The sequence below is a fragment of the Alternaria novae-zelandiae genome (genome assembly GCF_023758075.1).
Source record: "Alternaria novae-zelandiae strain BMP 2774 chromosome Unknown scaffold_9, whole genome shotgun sequence".
Taxonomy (NCBI): Eukaryota; Fungi; Ascomycota; class Dothideomycetes; order Pleosporales; family Pleosporaceae; genus Alternaria; species Alternaria novae-zelandiae.
In genome coordinates this window covers 1-22,511 of record NW_026056969.1, presented here as the reverse complement: position 1 = coordinate 22,511, position 22,511 = coordinate 1, and the positions used below count along the sequence as shown (strand labels likewise).

The window sequence follows — 22,511 nt, the reverse complement described above, 5'->3', positions numbered from 1 at the left end:
AATTCTGCCCTGCAACCGTTCACCGTGTGATGCTGCAGAGCATCGAGGGCGTCGTGGTAATACACGATAGACAGTGCCAAGGCGGGGTGTGATCAGCAGCAGCGGCCGCCAATTTCGTCTAGCAGGCGGGCGACAAGCTTTCATGAGGGCTGGATCGAGCGAGGAGCGCGTTGAGATGTGGTTTTGACGGAATGTCGTGACGCGCGAGAGGGCGGTGAGGTGGTGCGTTGAGGTGGATTCGCCCATTCAGCCCTCTCAGGCGAACGGCTCGCAGCTACGAGGGCCGGGCAATCCCGGTTTCATGTCGTTCGAACGGAGACGATCCACGACCACTCAAACCGATGGATGTTGCGCATCTGAGGCAGCCAATGGCCAGGCGAATGGCTATTATTACGACCCGGACGACGTGATCAGCATCAGGGTGGCATGGCGGCAGGGTGAAGCAGTGTGGACGCATGGCGAAACTGTCGCAGACTCGGCCTCGGAGGGCAGGCCTTCCCAGCAGACTACTTGGACGTGGTCGCAGTCCCGGTGCAGACAGCAGCATGGCGATGGCAGTGTTGCGGCTGGCAACGAGGGCGTCTGCATGCAGCCACCCAAAGTATGGTGTGGAGGCTGCGTCACCACGACAGCGACCACTTGACGACAGCCAGGAGCTTGAGGGCGGCAGAGCAGCCCCTCGGCCAACCACTAGGTGTTGGAGGTTGACTGGGCAGCGACGGATGCGGTGCGCGCCCAACGATTAGACGCATTGCATGAAAGAGCTAGCCCGCTATAAGGCAGTTTATAGTACCACGCCGTTTTGAATTTTACGGGCGGGGGAAAACTTTCGTGTGTCGAAGCCCGAACAACGCCTGCATGCCTGTCTGCTGCACACCAAGTCGCCCGTCATACTCTGCAGCGCCTCGCATATCCCTCATCCCTCTGCCTCCCTCGTCCCTCCGCTCTGATCTTCTTTCCCCTTCACCCACACCACGCCCCCGCCGCCTTGATGAGACGGTAGCAGCCAGCCCTATGCCCGTGCGAATAATGCGCTTTCGCCGTCTCGCCTGATTGATTGCTTGTCCAGGATCGCCCCGCGACGCTTTATTATCGATAGAGCGCGCTGCTGGAGCCGCTAGATATTTTGCCGACTCCTGTCTTCTCTCCCCCAAAACAAACGCTGCTGCTGCTACTGCTACTGCGCTGCCAACATGGCGGAACTGCAGCCTACTGTCGAGGACTGCTACTCGGATGACAGCGAAGGCGGCTCTATCCCCTTCCAGGGCCGCCGGTCGCCCAATGCCGCTAACGTCTCCACCAAGCGCTCGCACCCTTCCGACTTGGATAAACAAATGCCGCCCGCGCAGGAGAGGGCGCCGACCAACATCGACCTTCGCTCCGACTCAGGGTACAGCAGCTACACCACCGCCACCGTCAGCAGCACTAATTCCGCTCAAAGTGCTCCTCCCCAGCGCAGCCCGCCCCAGGTGCCTGCCGCCGCTGCCCCAGCGCCTCCCCAGCCTGAGGCTCCAAAGGCCCGACGACGCCCGACGGACACGACCGAGAAGACTTCCAAGTCTTCTTCATCTTCACGACCCAAGCCCAGCGCTCGCACTGCTTCGTCCAAGACTCCCGCCATCGTCCAACAACAGCCACCTGAACGTAAACGCCGGCCGACCGTTACCCAGGAGTCCCGCCCGGAGCGCAGAGATCGTCGTGACAGCAGAGTTGAACCGGATGGTGCCGAGCCTAGACGCACCAAGTACGACCCCAACGCCCCTGCCTCAGCCGTCCGTCGTCGCCCTGACATACTGCCATCTCAATCCGCTCGCGACGTGCGTCCAATCCCACAAGACACACGCTCAATGCATTCTGATCCCGCTTCCTACCAGCAGGCTCCGCCCTCCCCTACACACTATCGCCAGGCCTACTACGGACATGGAGCCGCTGTCATTCAGCCAGCCGCGACACGTCGTCGCCCGTCAGTATCGACCACTGGTCGACCGCTAAGCTATAGCGGTGAGCCCGGGCCTCAGTACTGGGCTCAGGGTGCACCTGGATATCCTACCCCGCCCCCAGAGCGTGGACCGCCTCCTTCCAGCTCTGCTCACTACTCGCGAGGCTTCCCAATGCCTTACATGGGCCAGATGGGTCCTCCACAGACGCCCTATGGAGTGCCACCCGGCTACCCCTCTCAGTTCTATCAGCCGCCTTACGATGACGGACAGAGGCCAGGCATGCCACAGCGCAGCTCTTCTAATGCCGCACGTCGTGGACCCGCACCGCCTGTCATTAGCCAGGCTCCGCGCGAGCAGCAGTACTCCACGAGGTACAGCCAGCATCAGAGCGCCACACACCCTAGGCTTCCAGCCCCGTTGCAACTCAACGATAGGCCCCACGAGAGCGACGACGAATCGGAGTCTGAGTTGTCTGAGGATGACGAGTACTACGGATCCGACCCTGAGATCGATCCCAATGACCCACGGGCCCATCGTGCGCTTATGCCGCCTCCAAAGGCTCCCAAGACCAAGTCGAACACCAAGACCAAGCCCAAGACGAAGAAATCGGAACGACCTCCCTTGCCTCATGCTTACACTACCACAACCGTGGAGAAGGTTCGCAACCACCGCCATTCGATGTCGACTCCTCCTGTTGTCGTCGACGAGCGCTCCAACCGTCACCGATCCACCAAAAGCACGAACGAGCCGTCTCGCCGACTGTCAGTTAGCCGACCTCCTCCACCAGCTCATACACAGACTGAATACCCTGCACGGCGTGGCTCAGTCTATGTGGGCGATAGCACCAAGGCTGAGCGGCGTCGATCCGCTCACTACGGACAGTCTGCCAGGGATAAGGAGTATGCAGAGTTCGTCGCGGAGAGGCAGCAGGAAGAGGCACGCCTCGCAGCCGAAGACCAAGCCCAGAGAGAAGCTAAGGCTGCTAGACGGGCAAGGAAAGCCCTCGAAGAGCGTTATCAGGCTGATCAGGCTGCAAGGGCCGAGCAAGAACGCAAACGTGAAAAGCGCAACTCCAAGGTCTACTACCAGCCTCCTGCAGCGTTCGATGATAGCGAGTCGGAGTACGAATCTGACGAACCCGTCGCTCCCGCCGTCCCCGAAGCCCCAATTGCTCCCCGTCGTCGTCCTACTGATGCCGGAGGACGCAGACCCAAAGAAGTTCAGGCGATAGATTACATGAACAACCAACGTGGTACGGATGCCCCGTTGAACGATCACATCCATCGTGCTGCAAAGAGAGCTTCGAGGGTGCCTTCAATGCCCTCCCATTCCGGCTCCTCTGGAAGCGATAGGCAAAGCCAGTCTAACCGCACTGCTGTCACTAGCAACGGTAACAACGAGATTCGCCTCCGAGTTGATGCGAACGCCCCACTCAGCCTGCAATTCAACGGCGACATGGAGGGTCGCACCATGCAACTCATCCCGACCGAGGACGGTATGGCAGAACTCGTCATCAGTGGAAGTCGTGACAACGAAAGCAATTATCACAGCAGTGAAAGGGGCAGCAACGCAGGTGACGGACAGGCACTTGTAACGCGCAGCCAGCTAGAGGAGATGACCAAAGGAAGCACGCGCAGCCACCGTAGTAGGCGCGAAAGCCGAGTAGTACGAGATTCTTACGAGGATCGGATTGTTGAGGTTCAGCGACCTTTGCGTCGCCGCGCCAACACCAGTTCGTATTACAACAACTGAGAATCTCCGAACCTTTAACACTCGCGCGCGAAACGAAGATGCGTAAGTCGACTTTGACTTTCTCTGCAGGCCACACGTACATTTCTATCCTCTTTACTGCGCGGCAGATCTCTTTCCTTTTCTTCATATCTTCATTGGGTGGATGATTTCCATATCAAAAGCTTTCTACGAGCGCCGACATGCCTTTTTGGTAGGCCTGCTCAACAAAAAAGTTCGGATCGGTTTCTTCATCGCAAGTTCGATTTTGGCACTATTGCTCACTCGCATTTCATGTTTGTATGCTTGTTGCGTTCCCTGCGACAATGCAGGTCACATTGTTATGGTTTGCTAGACTGGGACGCTCACGCTCACCAACATCTAATGCGTAAGGGCGGTCACCGCCATTGAACTGCTTGTTTGGACCGATCAGATTGTACGGTTATCTTCTTCCTGCCTTTCGTCGCGCCCTTTTTTGAGCGTTCCCCACATTATTCCCCCCTTCTTCTTACTTCTTCTTTACCCTGCACTATACCTGCTCCTCGCGGAGGCTTTTCGGCACTTTTTCTCGATTTTGGCGGATGTAATACCCTTATCTCCTTTTCTACTTGTTATGGCTGGATCATGTACGTGGCAGAAATGTTTGGTGGGGTTTCCTTTTTTCGTTCCGCTATTTCGCAAAAAAAGTAAGCAAGAGGTCGATGTGTTGGCAACGGCTACGACGCTTATGATGATGGACGTATGGATCATGAACTACGCAGCGATGGATCTTTCTCTCTTTTTTCCTTATCTACATAGTTGAGCTGGGATGGATGGATGGCCTGATGGGATTTATTCAGATCGGATACTGCAGCTAGCCTGCTGGTATCGTGTAGGATATGATCACAATCACATCTCTTCTACCCTCCTCACCGTTACCCTGTACTGGTTCACCGCAAATGTGATGCAGGACGCCAGCACTGACCTAAGCTTGCGTGTATGCTTTTGTCTGACTGCATAGGGCGACATCCTAATTCGGGCTACAGCACTTAGTCGTTTCACCCCCACACTACAACTGCGGGCATGACGCTACCCACCGTTCCTTTTTCCCAAGATTCCAGACCGTGGCCTCGGTACGGTAAGGAAAATGGAAAGTGCCGGTACTGTACGCGTTGGCGTGGGCCTGGCTGCCGAGTGTTTCCGGTGTGGCTGGCCTCTCCGCCTCGCTTGCCTCACTTGTGTTGGGCGAGTGAATGCATGTATGGTAGATTGGTGAACACGTGTCGGGGTAGGAAATGGGATACACGTAGACAGCACCGGAATAGACATGGCCAGTTATTCGAGAGTCAAGCGTCTCATTGCGCTATAGCCTCGATGCGTTGTTGGCGACATCGCTGGGTTCCAGCATTGGCCCTGTCTGTTGCTCCTGAACGGAATCCCGTAGGGAAGGTGACCTTCGTTCGCTTTCCAGAAGCGCACTATTCGCATCGACTACTTCCCCGGACTGAATTGATGACTCCTCATCATGTCCAGCCGAGGCAACCTTCTCTGGTCCATCAACCCATTCCACACCCTCTGCATCCACGAGTTCAACACCCCATCTAACATTTCCTCGCGCGTCTCTGAACCAACCCAGTTTAGTCAGTCTACCACTCTTAGCAAAGCCGTCAACACCCTGCTCTTCAATCAAACCGATCAGCCCCTCGCTTCCAGCAACCATTGCCAGTACGTCTGCCAAGCACTCGACGCGATGTTGCATGCATGAGCTCGGATATACGATCTGCAAGCTCACAACCAGAACAACCAGGATAACGATAAGCAGGATGAGTATGGTAAGCGAGAGCCACGTTGCCGTCTCATTCATAGCAAGAACTTCAACCCGTTTCGTAAACGTCCCATTCACAGGCTGTGACGAGGCCCGCTGGTAGGCTGCTCTCTCAGGTCCTGAAGATGACCAGCGCCCGCTGAGACTCGACGACCCGCTATTGACAAAGTGTTTGAAGAAGATTTGTAAAGTCTTCTCGGAATGTCGCAATAGCGTTGTTGCATTTAGCAGGGATTCGGTGTCTTTGTTGGCAAGGTTCCAGTTTGCGTAGGACATGAAATCGACGTTGAGCCCACGATCCCGGTCGCGAATGTTGAAGCGTTCGCTTGCTGTTTCTTCGATGCTGCGGTTGTAGGATAGCCAGGAATGTGCTATGTGAGGTGTGATGATGTGTGGGGCGGTGAGGAGCTGCGTCATGAATAGATGGCCGTAACTAGTAGCTAGTGGTTAGCACTTGATTCGTGATGAACACGCTCGAGGTAGCCACTCAATTGGATGGATGCCTTACCTGACATTTCCTCTTCCTGTGTAGGATGTTGGACTAGGGTACAAGATATCCCAGGCGTAATCCCATGCGTCCAGAGCAGGCTGTGGGTCCGCCACCAAGCTGTAGTCCAAAACGTTCCCAGAACTCCTAGCTACAGTAACACTGGCGGATGTATTTTCGATGACCATGATACAGTCCATTATAGCCATCTTGGGCTCTTCCGTGAAGTAGAGAAGCTCTTCATCTGCAGAGCCGTACGGTGCGCTTATTTGTTGTACCTTCGGGTTCGCAGCTGGATTAGCCCCAGATATTTTCGCAGTCACACCTGGCCCCACGATCCACTTGATGGTAAAGTTACGGTACCAAGAGCCTTGAACGATAACATCTTCTGGTCCATCCTCGCTGAGGGGATCTGACGGCGCATTGGCACTCGTGCAGTTGCCATTAGTAAGTTGTTCATAAGTGCACTCTTGTATGAAGAAATTGGGATCCACCCGTTCAATCATTGAGCTGTTGCTGCTCCAATACGCAACGACAGCTTGCTGACCAGGATCTGTGCCATTCGCACAGCATGATAATCGTCTCCGAGCCGAGAAGACAGAGGTATTGTACGATTCGCCGTCGAATAGAGTAGTTGGTAATGCAAATCCTTGTAGCGCTTCATTGGTACGATTGGGAAAAACGTCTGCGGCTTGGTCAAGCCAGCCGGAGTCTGGTACGGCAATCGGAGAGCACTGTAATCGACTTCGGATAGCGGAGGTGATGAAAGACGCGTTTGCGGGTGACGCTATAGAATCGGAGCTTGTATGTCTCCCAGAACCGGAACGCGATTTCGAGGATACTGTGACGTTTGGCAGCTCTTGCATATCAAGTGGGGTAAACGTCCATTCGTCCTTAGTCCACGCCAGTTGCGGTGCTTCTAGAAGGATCTCGTCCAACGCGTGGTTGAGCCACTGAATATTGGATGAGTCCAACATATGCTCGTCTAAGTCGAAATTGCGCGTCCGTTCGCCTGGGTTGGAAAAGTCGATAGGCTCTTGTAGAAGCTCAAAAGGTGCTGTCACCCAAAGTGTATCAATATGTGATGGGTCCCAAGTTTCCCGACTAATCAATGCGGTCTGTCTTTCGAAGACGGCTGCCATGGAGATAATGACTACACGGTTAGCTACACGACTCAACGGAGCGAGAAAATGCTTACGGATTTGTGTTAAGGTTGTACCAGTAGTTATTAGACAAAGCATCCAATGTTTCCGCGACGCTGATTTTGCCGCGGCCCATGTCCAGTATGAAGACTGGTAAGTCAACGATGCTCCTCGTATTGGGACTACGGGTTTCCGCGACAACGAGAGATATGGCTGCAGAATCCGCATAGGTTTATCGATACCATCCCAACTCAATCCAATACAAACGGCGATTAGCGTTGCAACGACAGAGTGAGGAGAGAACGACGTGTCGAATAAACCCAAATCGACCTGGTAGGTAAAAGCAGTCTGGGAAAGCTTATCTTCTCGTGCATATCTGCGAAGAACGAACATGGTTGTTGCGACAGCGATCAGAGTAGCCAGTAGTGTAAGAAGCCATCGTTTGAGGAGCATTGAAGGCCTCCAGTCATCTTGAGAGCCATCTTTTGATCTGGGATGGCTTACTGAAAGCTCGCTTGTCTTGCCGAGTACATTCGGCTTTCTAACTTCAATCGACTCCCCTGTCGTTTCCTTCTCTGAAATGATGCCGCCTTGTAGATGATATACCCGTGATTGGATAAGACCTTGCGTGCGCGATCTTTCATACCCAAGGAATGTACTCAACGTGGTAGAAGAAAGCGAAGTACTGCCAAGGAGGGATGATGTTCCAGCAACGGTGGCAGGATCTGAATGGAGGTTGAGTGGTCTTTTCCTGGGCGATGTGTAGAATACAGCTACTGCAATGTAGCCTGCCAAGAGCATGAACAATACTGCGAGTGTTATTGCAACCTCAGTGACGACCAGAATCCGTCTCCTAACGCGTGTAGCAAGCCCTTTTGTATCTTCCAATTGTGGGTTGTCGGCTTCTATGAGAGAAGAGAGCAAAAGCTCTTTTGTGAAGTGCATCCGAAGTTTGCTAGCTTCTTCCTCTAACGTGACGTTCTCCAAAATATTGGATACGTTGTGAGCGAAAGTTGAAGCAAGAAGCAACGATATACCCTCAAAAGAACCATGAACATTACGAGGTACGGCCATGTACTGGAGGTAGAGGTACGATGTCAGTATATGTCTCGCATGCACTTCGTACAGTCAGAACTTACCTTGTCCCAACTGTCACTGCGAAAAGTGAGATCATCCAATAAGTCGAAATCGATGGCTTGTTTCGACACAGGCTGCCTGCGTCGCTCAAACTCTGATACATCGAAGGACATGGAAGTTTCAGCGCCGTCGATGGATGCAGAGACTGGGAGGCTAGCTGTATGATATTCCGGAGTGCATACTTGTGCCCGTATCGTGAGGTTGTCCCATGATTCTTTCTCCCATACACCCACGGGCACATCGACAGGTGACGGCCGGACAATCCATTGAGGCGATACAAGTAGCAGGTCACGCCCAATGCATTGATCGGAGAAACCATAAATGAACGTGCGAGACCATTGCTCGAGGACCTTCTCTCCAATGGAGCGAATTGCTGGAGGCTGACCGTAATCTCGAATAAGTGTCTCCCACGACACGTAATTGGAAGACATGTTGGTCCAGAGCAAGCCTCCATCATCTGTAAAGGTATCGCTAATGAAGCCATCGGAGTTCAACTCGGCTCCCAAAGCATCCCATTGAGCGATTGGACCTTGGATTTGGACCTCACAACCATCCTCTGATCGAACTTTGAAACCCTTTGAGGAGACAGTACATGTGTCGTTTGGACATGACGTTATCGGGATGTCTGTATACTTGTAGGTGATATCGATTATGTCCTTCTCAACCAGAGCCATCGATGTGCAACTGTAGTTTAGATGGAACACCTCAGTATCTGCTTGCCATATACCGTTCGGAAGCGTTGCATGGCGCTTGTCGCCATTTGATGCTCCAAAAGGTACAATGACTTGCGAATTCGACGACCAGATAGATGTAGATACGTTGAAGAGATATCCACTTATAGTTCGGAGATACGTATCTCTTCGAGGTGAAAGCTGAATGGGTGACAAGTCTTCGCCAATTGTCTGGCCAGCGGCATACCGTTGAAGCTGCACATCCTCCTGATACAAGATTTCTTTCGCAACGAATACGGACGACGAGAAGGTTGAAATGCTGAGCACACTGATACCAGCTGCGAGCGAAGACAAGGCCAGATTCCATCTCCGGTGGCCGCCGCTCCGCTTTCGAGAGAAACCTACAAAGATGCTTTTCCACCAGACCTTGGGCAGATAGAACAGGGTGAACTTGGCTTCGATAGATTCGGGGCCGGCCATGCGTGCGTATGCTTCAGTCCTCTTTACATCCTCTGCAACCTGGACAACAGCCTGCGTGAAGAAAATGGCGACGATGGTGGGCGTATATCTCCATCCAATGAGTAGTCCAGTAGACCCATCCTCATCTCCGAGTCCATGGTTTTTATAAGAGTGCCAGCTAAGGACTGCTAATACGGTCGAGAGTATGAGTGATGCTAGGCTAAGAGTGATCAGGTATGGGCGCCGCAGCGTGTATGGCACCCAATCTGTGGATGCCCGCAGGCTTTGATCTTGAAACTTTGCTTTAAGCTCGTCAGAAGATGTCGGACATAGTAACTTGGGGTACTCGGTGTTGCACTCACGCTCATGGGTATCATCGAAGTTCCTTATTTGCGGCTCATCCAGCGAGTGGTCATCGATCGCTCCACTGAGTGCGGTAGATGCTCGGCTGGAGAGAAGCGTCTCGTTTTCCTGAGCAGCATGAGGAGACGAATCGGTGTGTTCGCGTTGCTCTTGAGCTCGGGATTCAGGCCTGCGAGTGCGGTCGACGCCGTCGCCCTGTTCGGCGTGTTCATGCTGCGTGATGCCGCTTAAGGTATCGCTCTCAGGAAGCGATATCCATGAATAACGTTCGCGCGGTTCTGACGATGGACTAGTGTTTGAATGCGACATGCTGTTTGCGCATTAAACTCCGGATTGCGGCTCCCACGCAGGTCATTAGGCAGTCTGACTGGAATATGTAGATCGCGCAGAGTACCTAGGTATTTGGGGAAGACATATCTAGAGGCTGAGTGCATTCAGGCAACCATAGTAACCCCAGGAAGACTTGGCCCCATGTTACGCGCTGCAGATGCAGCGGTCACAATCAGCAGCATAGCCTCGTTACGTCCGGCGACCCACTCATGGCGGCCCAATCTCCGCTGGTTACCTGGCAGAGCCTCTTAGTCTTGGAAGCCGTTAGACATATAAGATGCGGGCTGTAATTGCCCAGTAATAATGCGAGAGAGATCTGTTTGTATGCGACAAGACGGAAGTCGCGAAGTGCGGAGGACATGCCAAGGTTCCACAGGGGGTCAACGTCAGCGCTAAAGCCCAAAGGGGAAAGCGTTTGAGGGTGGAATTGTCGATCGACGATCTTCGTGATGTAACACAGATCTTCACCGGAGTGCCTACCTACACAGATATAGATAGCATCGCTGTATCACAGCCGACGACAATATTGCTCAATACGTGCTTACCCTATCTACCAGCACGAACTCTGAGAGACCTCGGGAGCATCTGGCTGTCGTGGGCCGTACAAGCAAGCATCAAGTACGTGGTTGTTGTGCGATCACGCAACACATGACTTCGAAATCGTATTAGCTATCTCCAAGACTAAGGGTTCTGGAAACGCTTGATGTTACAACAATAGCTGTCGGTTCGCATCGCTTCCAAGACCCACATCGCGCTAATTGCATTCACAGACTAACGCATTTCAATGCGATCAGTCTCTGGGGATGGTTGAACTCGAGTGTCTCAGCGTGGTCTACTACCTTTCAAAGTTCACTCATCGTCTCTCGAGATCCCATGGACATCGTTACACCCCCCTCACTCCAGCACGAACATGGTACCATCCCAGTCATAAACCCGAGCCAGCCTCCTCCCAAAGTTCCTCGCCAGCTTAAGCGGTATCTCGTTACTCGGATGAGGTTGGTGGAAGTGTATACCTCGCTGTAGGTGCTCCAAGCCACCTGTTGGGGTGAACTCCCAGGCTGAGCCGTGCATCTGCTCAGCCGCAAAGCCGAGCTTAGTGAGTGCGCTCAAGAATTCTCCCCATGTAACCTTACCGGGCACGCTGCCGTTTTCATCTGGAATGTGGAAGAGCGCCGAGAAGACGCGATGGGCGTTTTGGTCAACCTTATAAACAACCTTCTCTTCCAACTCTCCCTCTGGGCCTTGCGCAGCTGGCACTGCAGCTGGGCCGGGCTCGCCATGGGTCTTCTCTTTGGTCTTCTCCGTCACTGCAAGCTTGTCGAAGCTGGCGGTGACGTCTTTGGATGAGTCGTGGAAGATTTTTGAAGCTGGCTGGGGCTGAAATATATCCTCTGGTCGATCAGACTGGTTCGGCCTTGGAAACTTCTCATCCCATGTCTTGGTCCGTCTGATTGCACCTCCTTCGTCGAAGATGCGACGGAGTGCTCTCCTCTGAGGCCGCTGACAAAGCTTAGTTATATTCCCGTCCACCATGGCCCAGAAGTCGTCTAAATGTCTTTCAGCTTTGCATAGTGCTTGTCGCACTGGCTTTCTAGCGGCGCTCTTTTCGGAAGGGTAAAAGAACTTCTTGTCTTTGGGATCTCCTAGGTCTGTATCCGTAATGAGCCCCTCCTCAGTTTGGAAGACCTTTCCCCAGCCTTGAAATGACCCCATTAGACTGGCTTTATAGTCCGCTGAGTCTGATTCTAGGTAGTATACCGACTCAGTGTACCAGGGCTGGATCATCAATCGAAAGGCGCATTCAGCGAGGACTGAAAGCTTCGTCAATATCTGCTCGATCTGGTGACTGAAGAGATTTCTTGCCGCCGGGCTTCGTGAGAGAAAGGTCTCGAGAACGTCTAGGCCATGGTAGAGCTCCTGCCAATCCGCGATCTTTTCACTCTCGTAAGCGCCAGTGATGCTGAACAACATCATATAAGTTTCCCTCAGTAACGGCTCTTTAAGCATGCTTGGGTTAGTTTTGATATTCCTGTTGTCTCTAACAAAGTGCATGCGGAACCCGGGGCTTGTACAAACCCCTCTGAGTTCCACCAAGTACAATGTCTTCATCTCTTCGAGCAGGAAATGTGTGTAGTCGATGATCTTCACTTCCGACTCTTCAAGTTCGCTGTAGACGATCCCGTTCGGATATGTCTCAGTTAGCTTTTCGAGCTCGTGCATCTGATCCGCTAGTTCCTGCCAGTACATGAGATGGAAATGCGACCGAAGAACTATACCGTTCAGGGTGAGCCTCACAAAGTCTTGTCCTCGCAGTGCTGGATGTGATTTGCCATGCTCGTCTGGCACCATGAATACGTCATGGTTTACAGCATCCTCATAGGCGTCCTCAAAATAACCAGGATCTTCCCGAAGATGAAAAGCGTGATCCTGGATAGCTTTAGCAGCAGATTTGACAAGTCGGCAAACTCTGCCGATATCCAAGCCAGTGGGCCCTTGGTAATATAACCTAGCTGCAATTCCGGCAAAGGAATTCACAAGCTCTCCACGTCCGACCAAATTGAGTGGTTCCGGTTTGATAGGATGAATGTCCTCTGTCAGCTCTGCTGAGCTAATGGGGCTCAGTATAGCCTCGCAAATCTTGACCAGGATAGTGTAGACGTGGCATTGTATCAACAAGACCTGCAGACCCTCACCAAGGCCGAGGGCGAGTTTTCTAACCTCTAAAACCTCTACACTCTCAAGGTTCGGCCATTCACGAATCTTCCCGTAGGTCAATTCGCCGTCAAAGAGCATTTTGTTTGTCGGCAAGAGCTGATCATTGACTCGAGCGGTCGGTATAAACATACGCTCAAACGCACCGAAAGCGTATGGATGGCTTCGTCCTCGTGCATTAAGATATATGAGAAGCGCTTTCGGATCTTTCGCGAGATCTTGAAGGTTAATATATGGTAGTATTCGCTTTGGATCGATGCTGTCTGACGCTTCTGTACTCGTATCAATGCTGGCGTTCTGCAATCCCCTACACATCGACAACCTCCAAGATCACCTTTTGCGAGAGGAAGAAGAGAGGCTAGGGAGGGTTGACTTACTGATGCTTTTCGCGGGAGTGGGGACAAATTTCCCTGTAGTATCTTCGAAGCTAGATGAAAGGTGCTTGCCCGCCATATCAGGCCAAACGCTCAAAAGGAGTTCCCTTCGCTTCGCTTCGGTCGCGTATGACTGTCTATATCTCTTACGTATAACTTCCTCGTGACGAAGAATTATATCGTGAAGCCTCTGATAGCTCGTCGAAGCCCTCGTAGCATACTCGGTGGCCAAATCCTCGAGTTCGTTCATAGGGTAGAGATCTCCGTGTTTGTGACTGGAGAGGAGCCACTTGAAGATGGATTGCATTTCTTCGTCGGTAAATATAGGCATCATTTCAGGAACGCGATCGTGTCGATATACTTCCCGAAGTTGAGAACAACTGGGTGGGTGGAATACGAGAAGGGCGGGGTATTAATAGACGAGGCGAGCAGAAACCGTAGCCTAGAACCATCGTCGTAGAGTCCGTGACCGACTACAGTTCAAGGCCGCACTGACTAGTCTATACGCCATGAAAGTGACGAAATGAGAACGCACTCCAAAGGCTTCTAGCCGTCTGCCGGCGAAGGCGGTGCTTTGGAATCAGTGAAGCATCTGATTATACTTATAAGTATTCATTCTGCGCTTGCTAAAGGTTGTGCGTGATCAAGAAGAAAACATCATAGTGGGCCGCGGAGTTGCTGGATTGTGGGGATGGTCAGGACATCCACAAACACGTACTTTGAAGACATTAATCGAGATGCGAACTTGACCTAAGAAGACTGTAAGAGCTAGGTTCTCTCTTTCTTGAAGAAGGCAATCGTTCATTACGCTGAGGATAGCTCAACATTTGATGAGCGGCTGAGATATATCCAATTCCGGGAGGATGCCGGGATACTGTGCCACTTCCAAAATGCCCCCTGGACTCAAATGCAACGGGCCCCATCTACGCCCTCCGTAACACGTGAGCTCATAGACATCCTCTCCAGGCTTGGTCTTGGTTTTGAGGTACGCGAAGATCTTGGCATTCGCCTCGGTGTCCTCCGGATCCTTGGCCACAGCCCACCACGTTGTCGGTTTCGGAGGTACCTTCCTCTTCGTGAATCTCAGCTTCCGCTCCTCGTAGCTCACACCGGGGATATCGATGTCCCTCCAACCCCGGAGATCGTCAACCGTCTCGCCTTCGATCAGGGACAACTTCCAACACGGTTTTCCATTGGAATCTTGGGTTTTTACGACACGATCTCCGTAGAAAGCCTCTAAGTTGCACTCAGTCTCTTCATCCTGGCGATCACGACTGAATTCATCGGTGGATGGGTATACGAAGACAGTGGCTGTAATTGGTTCCACGTTCGCAGAGATGTCGACCTCCCTGTTGTTCCCGTCAGGAGACGGACTTGCAATGACCGCTGGTATCAACACAAGGAACAAGAGACGAAAGCGCATGATGTGAAATTGATGGAACAAAGTTCTTGGGAAAAAATGTATAAGGAAGTTTGGCAGTGAAAAGATCGTGGGATCTTTGAGATGTGAGATGGCTCAATGGAAGATATCAACAGTTCAATGTGTGCCCGCTCTTATAGACATATTGCGACGCTCGAGATTGCGATCCTGCTATACTTGGAGATTTACTTCGCCGTCTTGATGTCCAAAGAGAGACCATGTTCAAACGTAGAAGTCGGCGCCTAGGAGCAATGACAGCATACCTGTCTTGAGCACTATCCATGATGAGGTCGCTTTGGAGCTGATTCGAATGAATCACAGTGGATCTGCGACCGGAATCGATGACAACCGATGCAAACTTGTGGCGGCGGCACCTACTGTCAATGAAGAAGTGGGGGCAAAGTGATGAGGTTCTGTGCCGTAATGTGAGCTCATTTTACCCGTAAAAGCTAGGCGATTATGTCAGACAGCAAGACCGGCGTGATTGGCCCACTGTGGCCCCTCTCTGATACGCCCTAAGATAGAGTAGGCTCAGTCGTTTGAACTTGCATCTGAATCCTTCTCTCCGCCTTGCGTAAAGATGTTTCAAGTGCATGGCACAGCAGCCTCGCGTGCGTTGAACTCGATAGCAGTGTCAATATGAAACGGACTACTGTCGTCAGCAATGTGCCGCTGGCGCTGGCAGTTAGTACATGGTTTACGCCGCACCACCAGTGTGAGTGCTACGTCGCCAAAGCGAGATTATATTTCCTGTCTTCATAGGCCCATCGCAACGTGCATGATTACTGGAGACTGAGTGAATATAGAAGTGTAGCTTTGAGCTACTTCTGTAATGTACTTACATGCCTTCTACCACGACGATTGAGTTTGTACTCCCAGAATGCTAAGCTACCAGTCTACCAATCACATGAACATGCATCTTCAGCAAGACCCGCGACCCAAGAGCTCTTCCACCCAATGCCCATGACCTCTACGCCAATGTCAGCGCGACAGATAGTGGTTCATCAGCATCCTCCCCCAGAAAGTCGCACTCAAGCAAGCTGAAACATATCACCTTTCCATCCGTACGTCCTCGCTAGGCGACGACCAAAGCGTCGAGCCCAGGTGAAAGGTAGCTTGTGTGTAGGATGCGGTTCGTGGAACTGAATGGGCCGTTCGACATGTAGATTCCTCGGAGTGAATTGCCATGCGGAACCTTGAAGCTTTTGCGCGGAGAACCCAGTTGAGACCATAGCATGCAGGAAGTCGGTCCAAGGAATTTCTCCTACTTGGTCGCGCGAGTCTGGCGAATGGAACAAGTTTCGGAAGACTCTGCACGCGCGCTTGTCGAGGCGGAAACATGGCTGGCTCTCAGGTTCGCCGTCAGCAACGTATTCGATAAGCTCGATATCGGCCGGAGAATCCGAAAGCCCGTGTGTCTTAGTCTTCGAAGAAGATCCTATACTGAGCTTGTCGAAGACACCTGTGATCTGTTTGGTGGGCTCGTGAAGGCTGTTGGGGATCGGTACGTAGATATAGTCGACAGGCTCGGGAGACGACGTCTTCCTCGACGAGTTGTTACGCTCGATATAGGGAGGTGTTCGTTGCAGAGTGCGCTCTTCAATGATTTCAGTGACAATATCGTGCGGCGTCTTGCCTGCATTTTGGCGGAAGCGATCATCTGCGGCAGTCCAAAATGCATCCAGCGCAGCCTCAGCACTCCGTAGAGCATCGACGTTCGCACGAGATCGACGTCTATCCGCCGGATAATGGAACTTTCCGTCAGGCTTGCCAAGCTCCCACAGATTGGTACCCTTAAACTTGGTCATCAAGACATCGTGCCACTTCGAGAAAGAGGCCGTGTATGCGATGAACAGTTGAGTCTGGCGTTGCTTGACACTGTGCTTGACCTGTCTTGCCCACGGCTGAAACAACTGAAGTTGCTGGAAGCATTGTGATGCCACAGAGAGCTGTGAGATGTACGATGCAATCCGAGGAGATACCAAGGCTTTGGCACTAGGACTGTTCTGTAGCAGTCTCTCAATTGCATCGACCACAGTATGAATGCCAAGTTTGTTACGATACGGCGCATAACCCAGAAAATGGACCAGGCGATCTATCTTGTTCCTCTCCGTGCCCCGCGGATGATCCTTGATAGGCACAGGATGAGCATGATGCTTACAATACGCATCGCATGCCTGCGCCCAAGAGTCGCGAATCACAGGTGAGGTGCACCATTGTTGACTGATCTGATGTATAAAGTCGAGCATGGTGGCCTCTAAGAAGAACGACGTCTCCACTAAAGCTTCAAAGAAGTCCGATGGCAACTCTTTCCGTAGACCTCGTGTCTCACTGTGATACTTGAGAGATATCTCATGAAGCTGAGAGATGCGGCGCTGAACTTCATGCCATACGTAAAATTCCGTATAGGCGTCGGTGATCATGGTACGAAGAACCTTTCCTCGAAGCGGCCGTTCCTTTGCGTTTTCATGTAGGCGACCACAGTTCTGGCCTAAGAGCAGCTCTTGTCGATGTTCGTATTGCTCCTGCACAATCTCTGCGAAGTAGCTGGGGTCTTCTCGGAGCAACCACACATGGTCCTCAGCTGCCGCCTTATATGCCGAAACTAGGCCTTGAAGTGAGTTGAGATTAAGAAGCGCTGGTTCACGATAGGGTGCTTCTCTCATCGCGACATTAAGGGAACTGTATTGCTCGTCGTTGTCCGACAGTGGAGGCGGTGTGGGCGCTACAGTGACGGATGTCGCCATTATCACGTTGGTCGAGACAACATCGTGGAGGATATGTATGCAGCACTTGTGTAAGAACTCCAGTAAAGAGTGCTGTATCTGTAGGATGTTGAGTCCGTGGACAGGATGGATCGTCAAGCCCTTGTTGATCGAATCCTGGGCTGCCTTTTCATCGTCCCAATGTACAACGCCTCCGTAATTCCCAATAAAGTTTATTGTGAAGTCGGTCGGATTGAGCAGAACTGGCCGAATCTGAGCCAGCGGTGCGAGTTCGAAATCGGAGTATGCGAACTCGTTGGGCAAGTGGTGTGCTCGGGCGTTGAGCAGTATGAGTAGCGATTTTGGCTTCGTAAGATCCTCGAGATTGATGTAGGGGAGGATGGAAGATAGTAAGTCACGTCGCTGATTGGGACAGCACTGCTCCAAGACCATCTCGATGTCAGCTCTGTGGCTCGAGGGCATGTCAGGCATTGCAGAGAGTAGGACATCCTTTCGCTGACGATTTGTCTTCTTGAGCCAACGTGCGCGAATGAGTTGTTCGTGTTGCGCAACGACGTTGGCCAGGCGCATCCATTTGAATATGTTCACGACTGCGACCCTGGGAATGCAATGACGAATGTCGAAGTCGTCATTCAGAAGGACCTTCTCCCATTTCTCGGCTGCGATAGATTCGTCAATGTCGCACTTGCCATCGTTCGGACAGCCAAAGAAACGATGGGTAAGCTCATCGTATTGATACACTTCGGCCCTTCCCAAGGTAAAGCCTCCGTCGCATCCGAAGAAAAGTGCGCGCTTCAGGATAGCCTCCGCATCGGCTGCCGGTATCGAGTCGAGAGAGGCTAGCGCTCCGGGAGGTAGCGTCCTCCAATCCATAGTGTCGTAGGCGCGCTCGAAGTTGGATAGATTGACTGTTGTGTCAACTAACTTGTAACAAATTTCAAGCGGAGTTACTGTGTGGAGGGTGTGCAAACGGACGCGAAAGAATTTTCAAGCTCGTGGTGCAAACATTTCGCGCGTAATAATAGTGAAAGAGAGCGGCAATACAAACGCGCGACCGAAGACGATATCGCCGCATAATTTTCAGATCTTCCTAAAAACTGCGACCTGAACAATGAACCGTGGGAGTGTGTTTGCGAAATGCGGATCGTTCTGTCAACCATAGGACATAAGAGCCTGATTCCCACCTGGGCACCTAGGGGTGCTAAATACACTCATGTCGTGAGGGAATGCTGCTGAACGCGCTAACATAGTCTCGTTCCGAACAGGCAGTGGACTGGTATCCGACCATACTGACGCGATACCTTTGAGCATTTCCCTAGATCCAGAGTACTGTTGAGCTGGCATGCGAAGCAGCGCGCTTCTCACCCTCCCGCAAAATGCGCAGCAGCCGCCGCAGCGCTACCGCTGCAAACGAAAACCTCTCTTTCTCCGCGATGTTCGTCGATCAAGTTGCGGTGAAAGCCCTTCAACAGTCGGTCAGAAACGCGCGGAATATCGTCGGGACGCTGCAGACGATCGGGAAACCACAGCGACATTTCCAAACCACCATCTCGCTAATGGCACAACCCGCTTTCGGATGCGACACAAATTTACGTATGCGCGACGCGGCGTCGTACGACTTGCCCTCCGCGGTCCCGGTGAGCAACGTTGCGCAGTATGGCGGGGGGAAGTTTGTTCCGCCCAGGGCCAAGGCAAGGACGAGGATCAATTTCCCCAGATCAGGCTATACGCCAGTCCGGGGAAAGCGGGCGGCGAGGATAAGGCTTGGACGAAACATGTCGGATGTTGCCAAAGAGCAATGGCTACGTCGTATTACCAACGATGAAACGACGTTGAGCTCGCGTTAGCTCGCGTCTAACCCCCGGCTTCCATGGCTTCCTATTCGGCGTCTCGACAATATGATGCCATGACAGGCGAGCTTGGCTCAGGCTACTGCTAGACACGAAGAAGCAAAGAAGGTTCGCGCCAGAAATAGTCGCCCGGTAATAATGTCGATATATTCAACGACAACATGGACTCATGGTTCGGATGATGCGGAGAGAAAACTGTTTGCAGAGGACGCGTCGCGCATCGAGATCGCAACGCGACTGGCGCTGACACGAGTTTTTGCGGCGCCAAACCTGTTCGATCAGTATTCGATCAGCGATTCCTTGGACCTTTAGCGAGAACAAATTGGATTAGCCTTGCGCAGGGCGGCCAACGCAGGACGGAGAGAGGTCTGAGATCTGAGATGTCACTCTTCTGCCGCAATTTCGACCGGTAGAAAAGGGGCGGCAGGATGGCACAAACGTCAGTGACGCCTTGGTCGTGACACCTGTCGGCTCGAGCGTCCTTCCAACAGCGTTCTCGAAGCCTCATTCCAGCCGGGCAACCGTTGCATTGCAGAGATTATTTTCCGCGTCGCAACCCAAAACGGCTTGCCTATCTGGGTGTGTCCGACTCACAGGGAGCATGAGTCGATGATAAGCGGTAGAAAAAGCCGTTGCGAATGCGAAAGGCTGTGCCTGGATGGGCATCAAGAAATCAAGCAGTAATGCGCATCCCGCTGATCAAAGGTGGAGAGACAAAGTTCCAGACGCCTCGTCTTCCTTTTCGAGTGGGCGAATCCCAGCCTGCTGGTATCCGGGGAATGCAGCCCGGAAGCTCCACTTACCCCATCTTGCTCTGCCGCAAGCCCTCGCGTGGGATGTGCATACACTTGCATATCGGACAAGCGGTCAGAGAATTGACTTGTTCGGTCCGGCTTTGATGATGCCTTGCTTGCGACAGCCGCCCAAAGGACACTGTGGTGTCTTGCTGGCCCACGTCATACGCTTGTCGGCTCCTACCCGCGGACCGCCGCCGTGTATCGCAAGGTATTGGTTTGCTGGTTCGGGCCGTCTACGATACAGCGATAGGCACCCTTTCTTTACCCAGCAAGCTCCTGATGCCGTCGAGGAATGCGTAGGAGGCTGCAGAAGGGCCTGAGGGCTTGTGCGCCTTGTTTGTCGCATCCTCGCTTCGAGAACATCGTCTCAGACACGTCGATGATGACAGGACGCCCCAGAACAGCCTTGATTCTGCGACCCTGGAACAGGATCAGGGCGTGGGGTGGACTCTGCGCGCCAGGTGCAACGATGGTTGCGAAGCAAGGAGTTGCAACCGTCCGCTTCCCCGTGTTGCCGCCGCATTTGATTGCTGATTATACTTTTGCTTTTAGCTCAAAACGTATGGCCCTTCCGAGATTCCGTTACTACCCTGGCTAATGATGCGAGTCAGGGTTTGTCTTTTCGGCGGTGAATAGCGATCGTATCAGTACTTTGGTCTTGTACTCCGTCTTGTATAAGAGAGCTACCCCCTTCGGCGCGGTATCGCCCTCTCCAACACATCGCAAAGCACAACTCAGCCCAAAGCCCAATACTACTTGATACTCAAAAACCACATCTACGTCAAACCTCTTTGCTTTCTTCAAACACACCACCAAAGCATTCCTCACACACGAGCCTTCTACAACACCGAACTTGTGTAACACGCCTCGCCCAGTGACACGCACCTACCAAAAAGTAAGGCCAGCCCCCTACGCAACACTCTTCCCCATACCCGAGCACCTCAAGTCCGGGGCTCCGCCAAATCTGGCGGCCCTGCATGGCCAACGCACAAACCACACATCAGCCCTGTCGCAAACAGCCCCTCGCCCTCAGCGCATTCTACCCTGATATATTAAATCTGACTCACCCTTCCTTAGGCTCACACCCCCGTCTTCGTAACCGAGTCAGCCCCCCGAAGTTTTAGTTGTTGTCACAGCCCGAGACAGCACATCACATATCTTTTGCGCCTTCCCCCGAGCGAAACTTGCACTTCCTACCCTGCATTGCACCAGCGCATCAATACTTCCGGCCCGTACCAGTTTTTCGGCTTCCGTTGCGAACTATTTAATCGACTGTTCCGGACACCCTCCATTTCACCCGCCAGTCTTCCTTGTTACTCCCTACAAGACTCATCCTCGTCTACGTACTGAGTACATCGATCTACAAAACCGAATCACCCTTCAACTTCACAAAACCACACAAACAACCACCAAGATGCCCGCCTCAGCAGCCTCCGCATTCAACCCCCGCCAGCGCCTGTCCATCTTCACAAACTCAACTCTCGGTCACGATGTGAGCGCAGCTTTCAAGGCATCATCAAGCCTGAGCTCGCGCTCCATGGAGGTCAACGAGACCCCCGCACCACCGCCATCGCCCGTCGACTTCAGCTTCCCCAGCACACCAGCCGACAGCCGGAGGGGTAGCTCAGGCTCGAACTAGAGCGCCTCGCTCTTCTCTCTCATCTTCTTACTTCTTTGCACTTAGCGGGCTTGGTTTGGGTACTTGATGCGGCGTTGGATGCTTGGGGTTGTACATTGCCATGGCTCTTTTGCGCGTTGATCGCTGCGTGTCTTTATTCTTGGTTTCACAGTATTCTTCACCACTCTTTATTTTGCTTCTTATTCCCCGTTGACTTTGGCACATTTTCTTGGAGGAGAGTTTAGATGTGGGTCTTTGGACAGACGGCTACATGGCTGCGAGGCTGGCTGGCTTTTACTATTCGGTAACGAGATATGCATCAATTACATATATACCCAACTCTATATTCATTTTCGACCCGTTCCTATTTGTCCAATGACAGTATTGAAGACTTTTAATTGCACGCAAAACGGAACGTGTCCTTTGAACAGCGTCATCAGAAACTACTCGGTACGCACGCAAAACAACACATCCATCAAACGACGTCACCACAAACTATCAAGCTCACTCACAACACAACCTATCCCTCAGACAACGTCATAAACCCCTTCCCACTCCCATACCACGACCCCCCAGTCTCTCCAACAAACTTCATTAGTCCCCACTCCCGAAACAGACGGGCAGGTCTCTTCAGAACAGGCATTCAACCCTGAATTTCATGGCCGAACTCAGCTTGTATCCGCCACGCTACGCTACGACATCATTCTGGCCATGTCACCTTACAATCGACATCATGATACCCTACTACCCCACATCATAACCTCGCACTACCCCCACACTACACGGGCTACCTCCACACTATATACACCAAGTACCACAATTACCGCCACACTATCTTCACTGAATCTTACATTAGATCTAACCCTAAATCTAACCTAAATCCTCCATCCCACTCCAACGTCATCACCCATCCAACACCGTCTCGTCAGCACCCGTGACTCACAAGGTAGCCC

At 52.4% G+C, this 22,511-nt stretch overlaps 5 protein-coding genes across 5 annotated transcripts; 1 reads left to right on the top strand and 4 right to left on the bottom strand.

Annotated features, from left to right (window-relative positions):
- Positions 1-1,193: 1,193 nt before the first annotated feature.
- J4E88_004902 (uncharacterized protein) lies at positions 1,194-3,692 on the top strand (the record flags this gene model as incomplete). Its single annotated transcript, XM_049398545.1, has 1 exon — positions 1,194-3,692. The coding sequence occupies one exon, from the start codon at positions 1,194-1,196 to the stop codon at positions 3,690-3,692; it is 2,499 nt and encodes an 832-aa protein (XP_049255225.1).
- Positions 3,693-5,010: 1,318 nt separating this feature from the next.
- Positions 5,011-10,272, bottom strand: J4E88_004901 (uncharacterized protein; the record flags this gene model as incomplete). The annotated part of the gene is made up of 6 exons (XM_049398544.1): positions 5,011-5,905; positions 5,981-6,388; positions 6,496-6,746; positions 6,802-7,112; positions 8,228-10,009; positions 10,269-10,272. 6 exons carry the CDS (start codon positions 10,270-10,272, stop codon positions 5,011-5,013), a joined length of 3,651 nt encoding a protein of 1,216 aa, XP_049255224.1.
- Positions 10,273-10,955: 683 nt separating this feature from the next.
- Positions 10,956-12,854, bottom strand: J4E88_004900 (uncharacterized protein; the record flags this gene model as incomplete). The annotated part of the gene is made up of 1 exon (XM_049398543.1): positions 10,956-12,854. The coding sequence occupies one exon, from the start codon at positions 12,852-12,854 to the stop codon at positions 10,956-10,958; it is 1,899 nt and encodes a 632-aa protein (XP_049255223.1).
- A 1,113-nt stretch (positions 12,855-13,967) lies between these two features.
- On the bottom strand, positions 13,968-14,570 carry J4E88_004899 (uncharacterized protein; the record flags this gene model as incomplete). The annotated part of the gene is made up of 1 exon (XM_049398542.1): positions 13,968-14,570. One exon carries the CDS (start codon positions 14,568-14,570, stop codon positions 13,968-13,970), a length of 603 nt encoding a protein of 200 aa, XP_049255222.1.
- Positions 14,571-15,598: 1,028 nt separating this feature from the next.
- J4E88_004898 (uncharacterized protein) lies at positions 15,599-18,166 on the bottom strand (the record flags this gene model as incomplete). The annotated part of the gene is made up of 1 exon (XM_049398541.1): positions 15,599-18,166. The coding sequence occupies one exon, from the start codon at positions 18,164-18,166 to the stop codon at positions 15,599-15,601; it is 2,568 nt and encodes an 855-aa protein (XP_049255221.1).
- Positions 18,167-22,511: the final 4,345 nt, after the last annotated feature.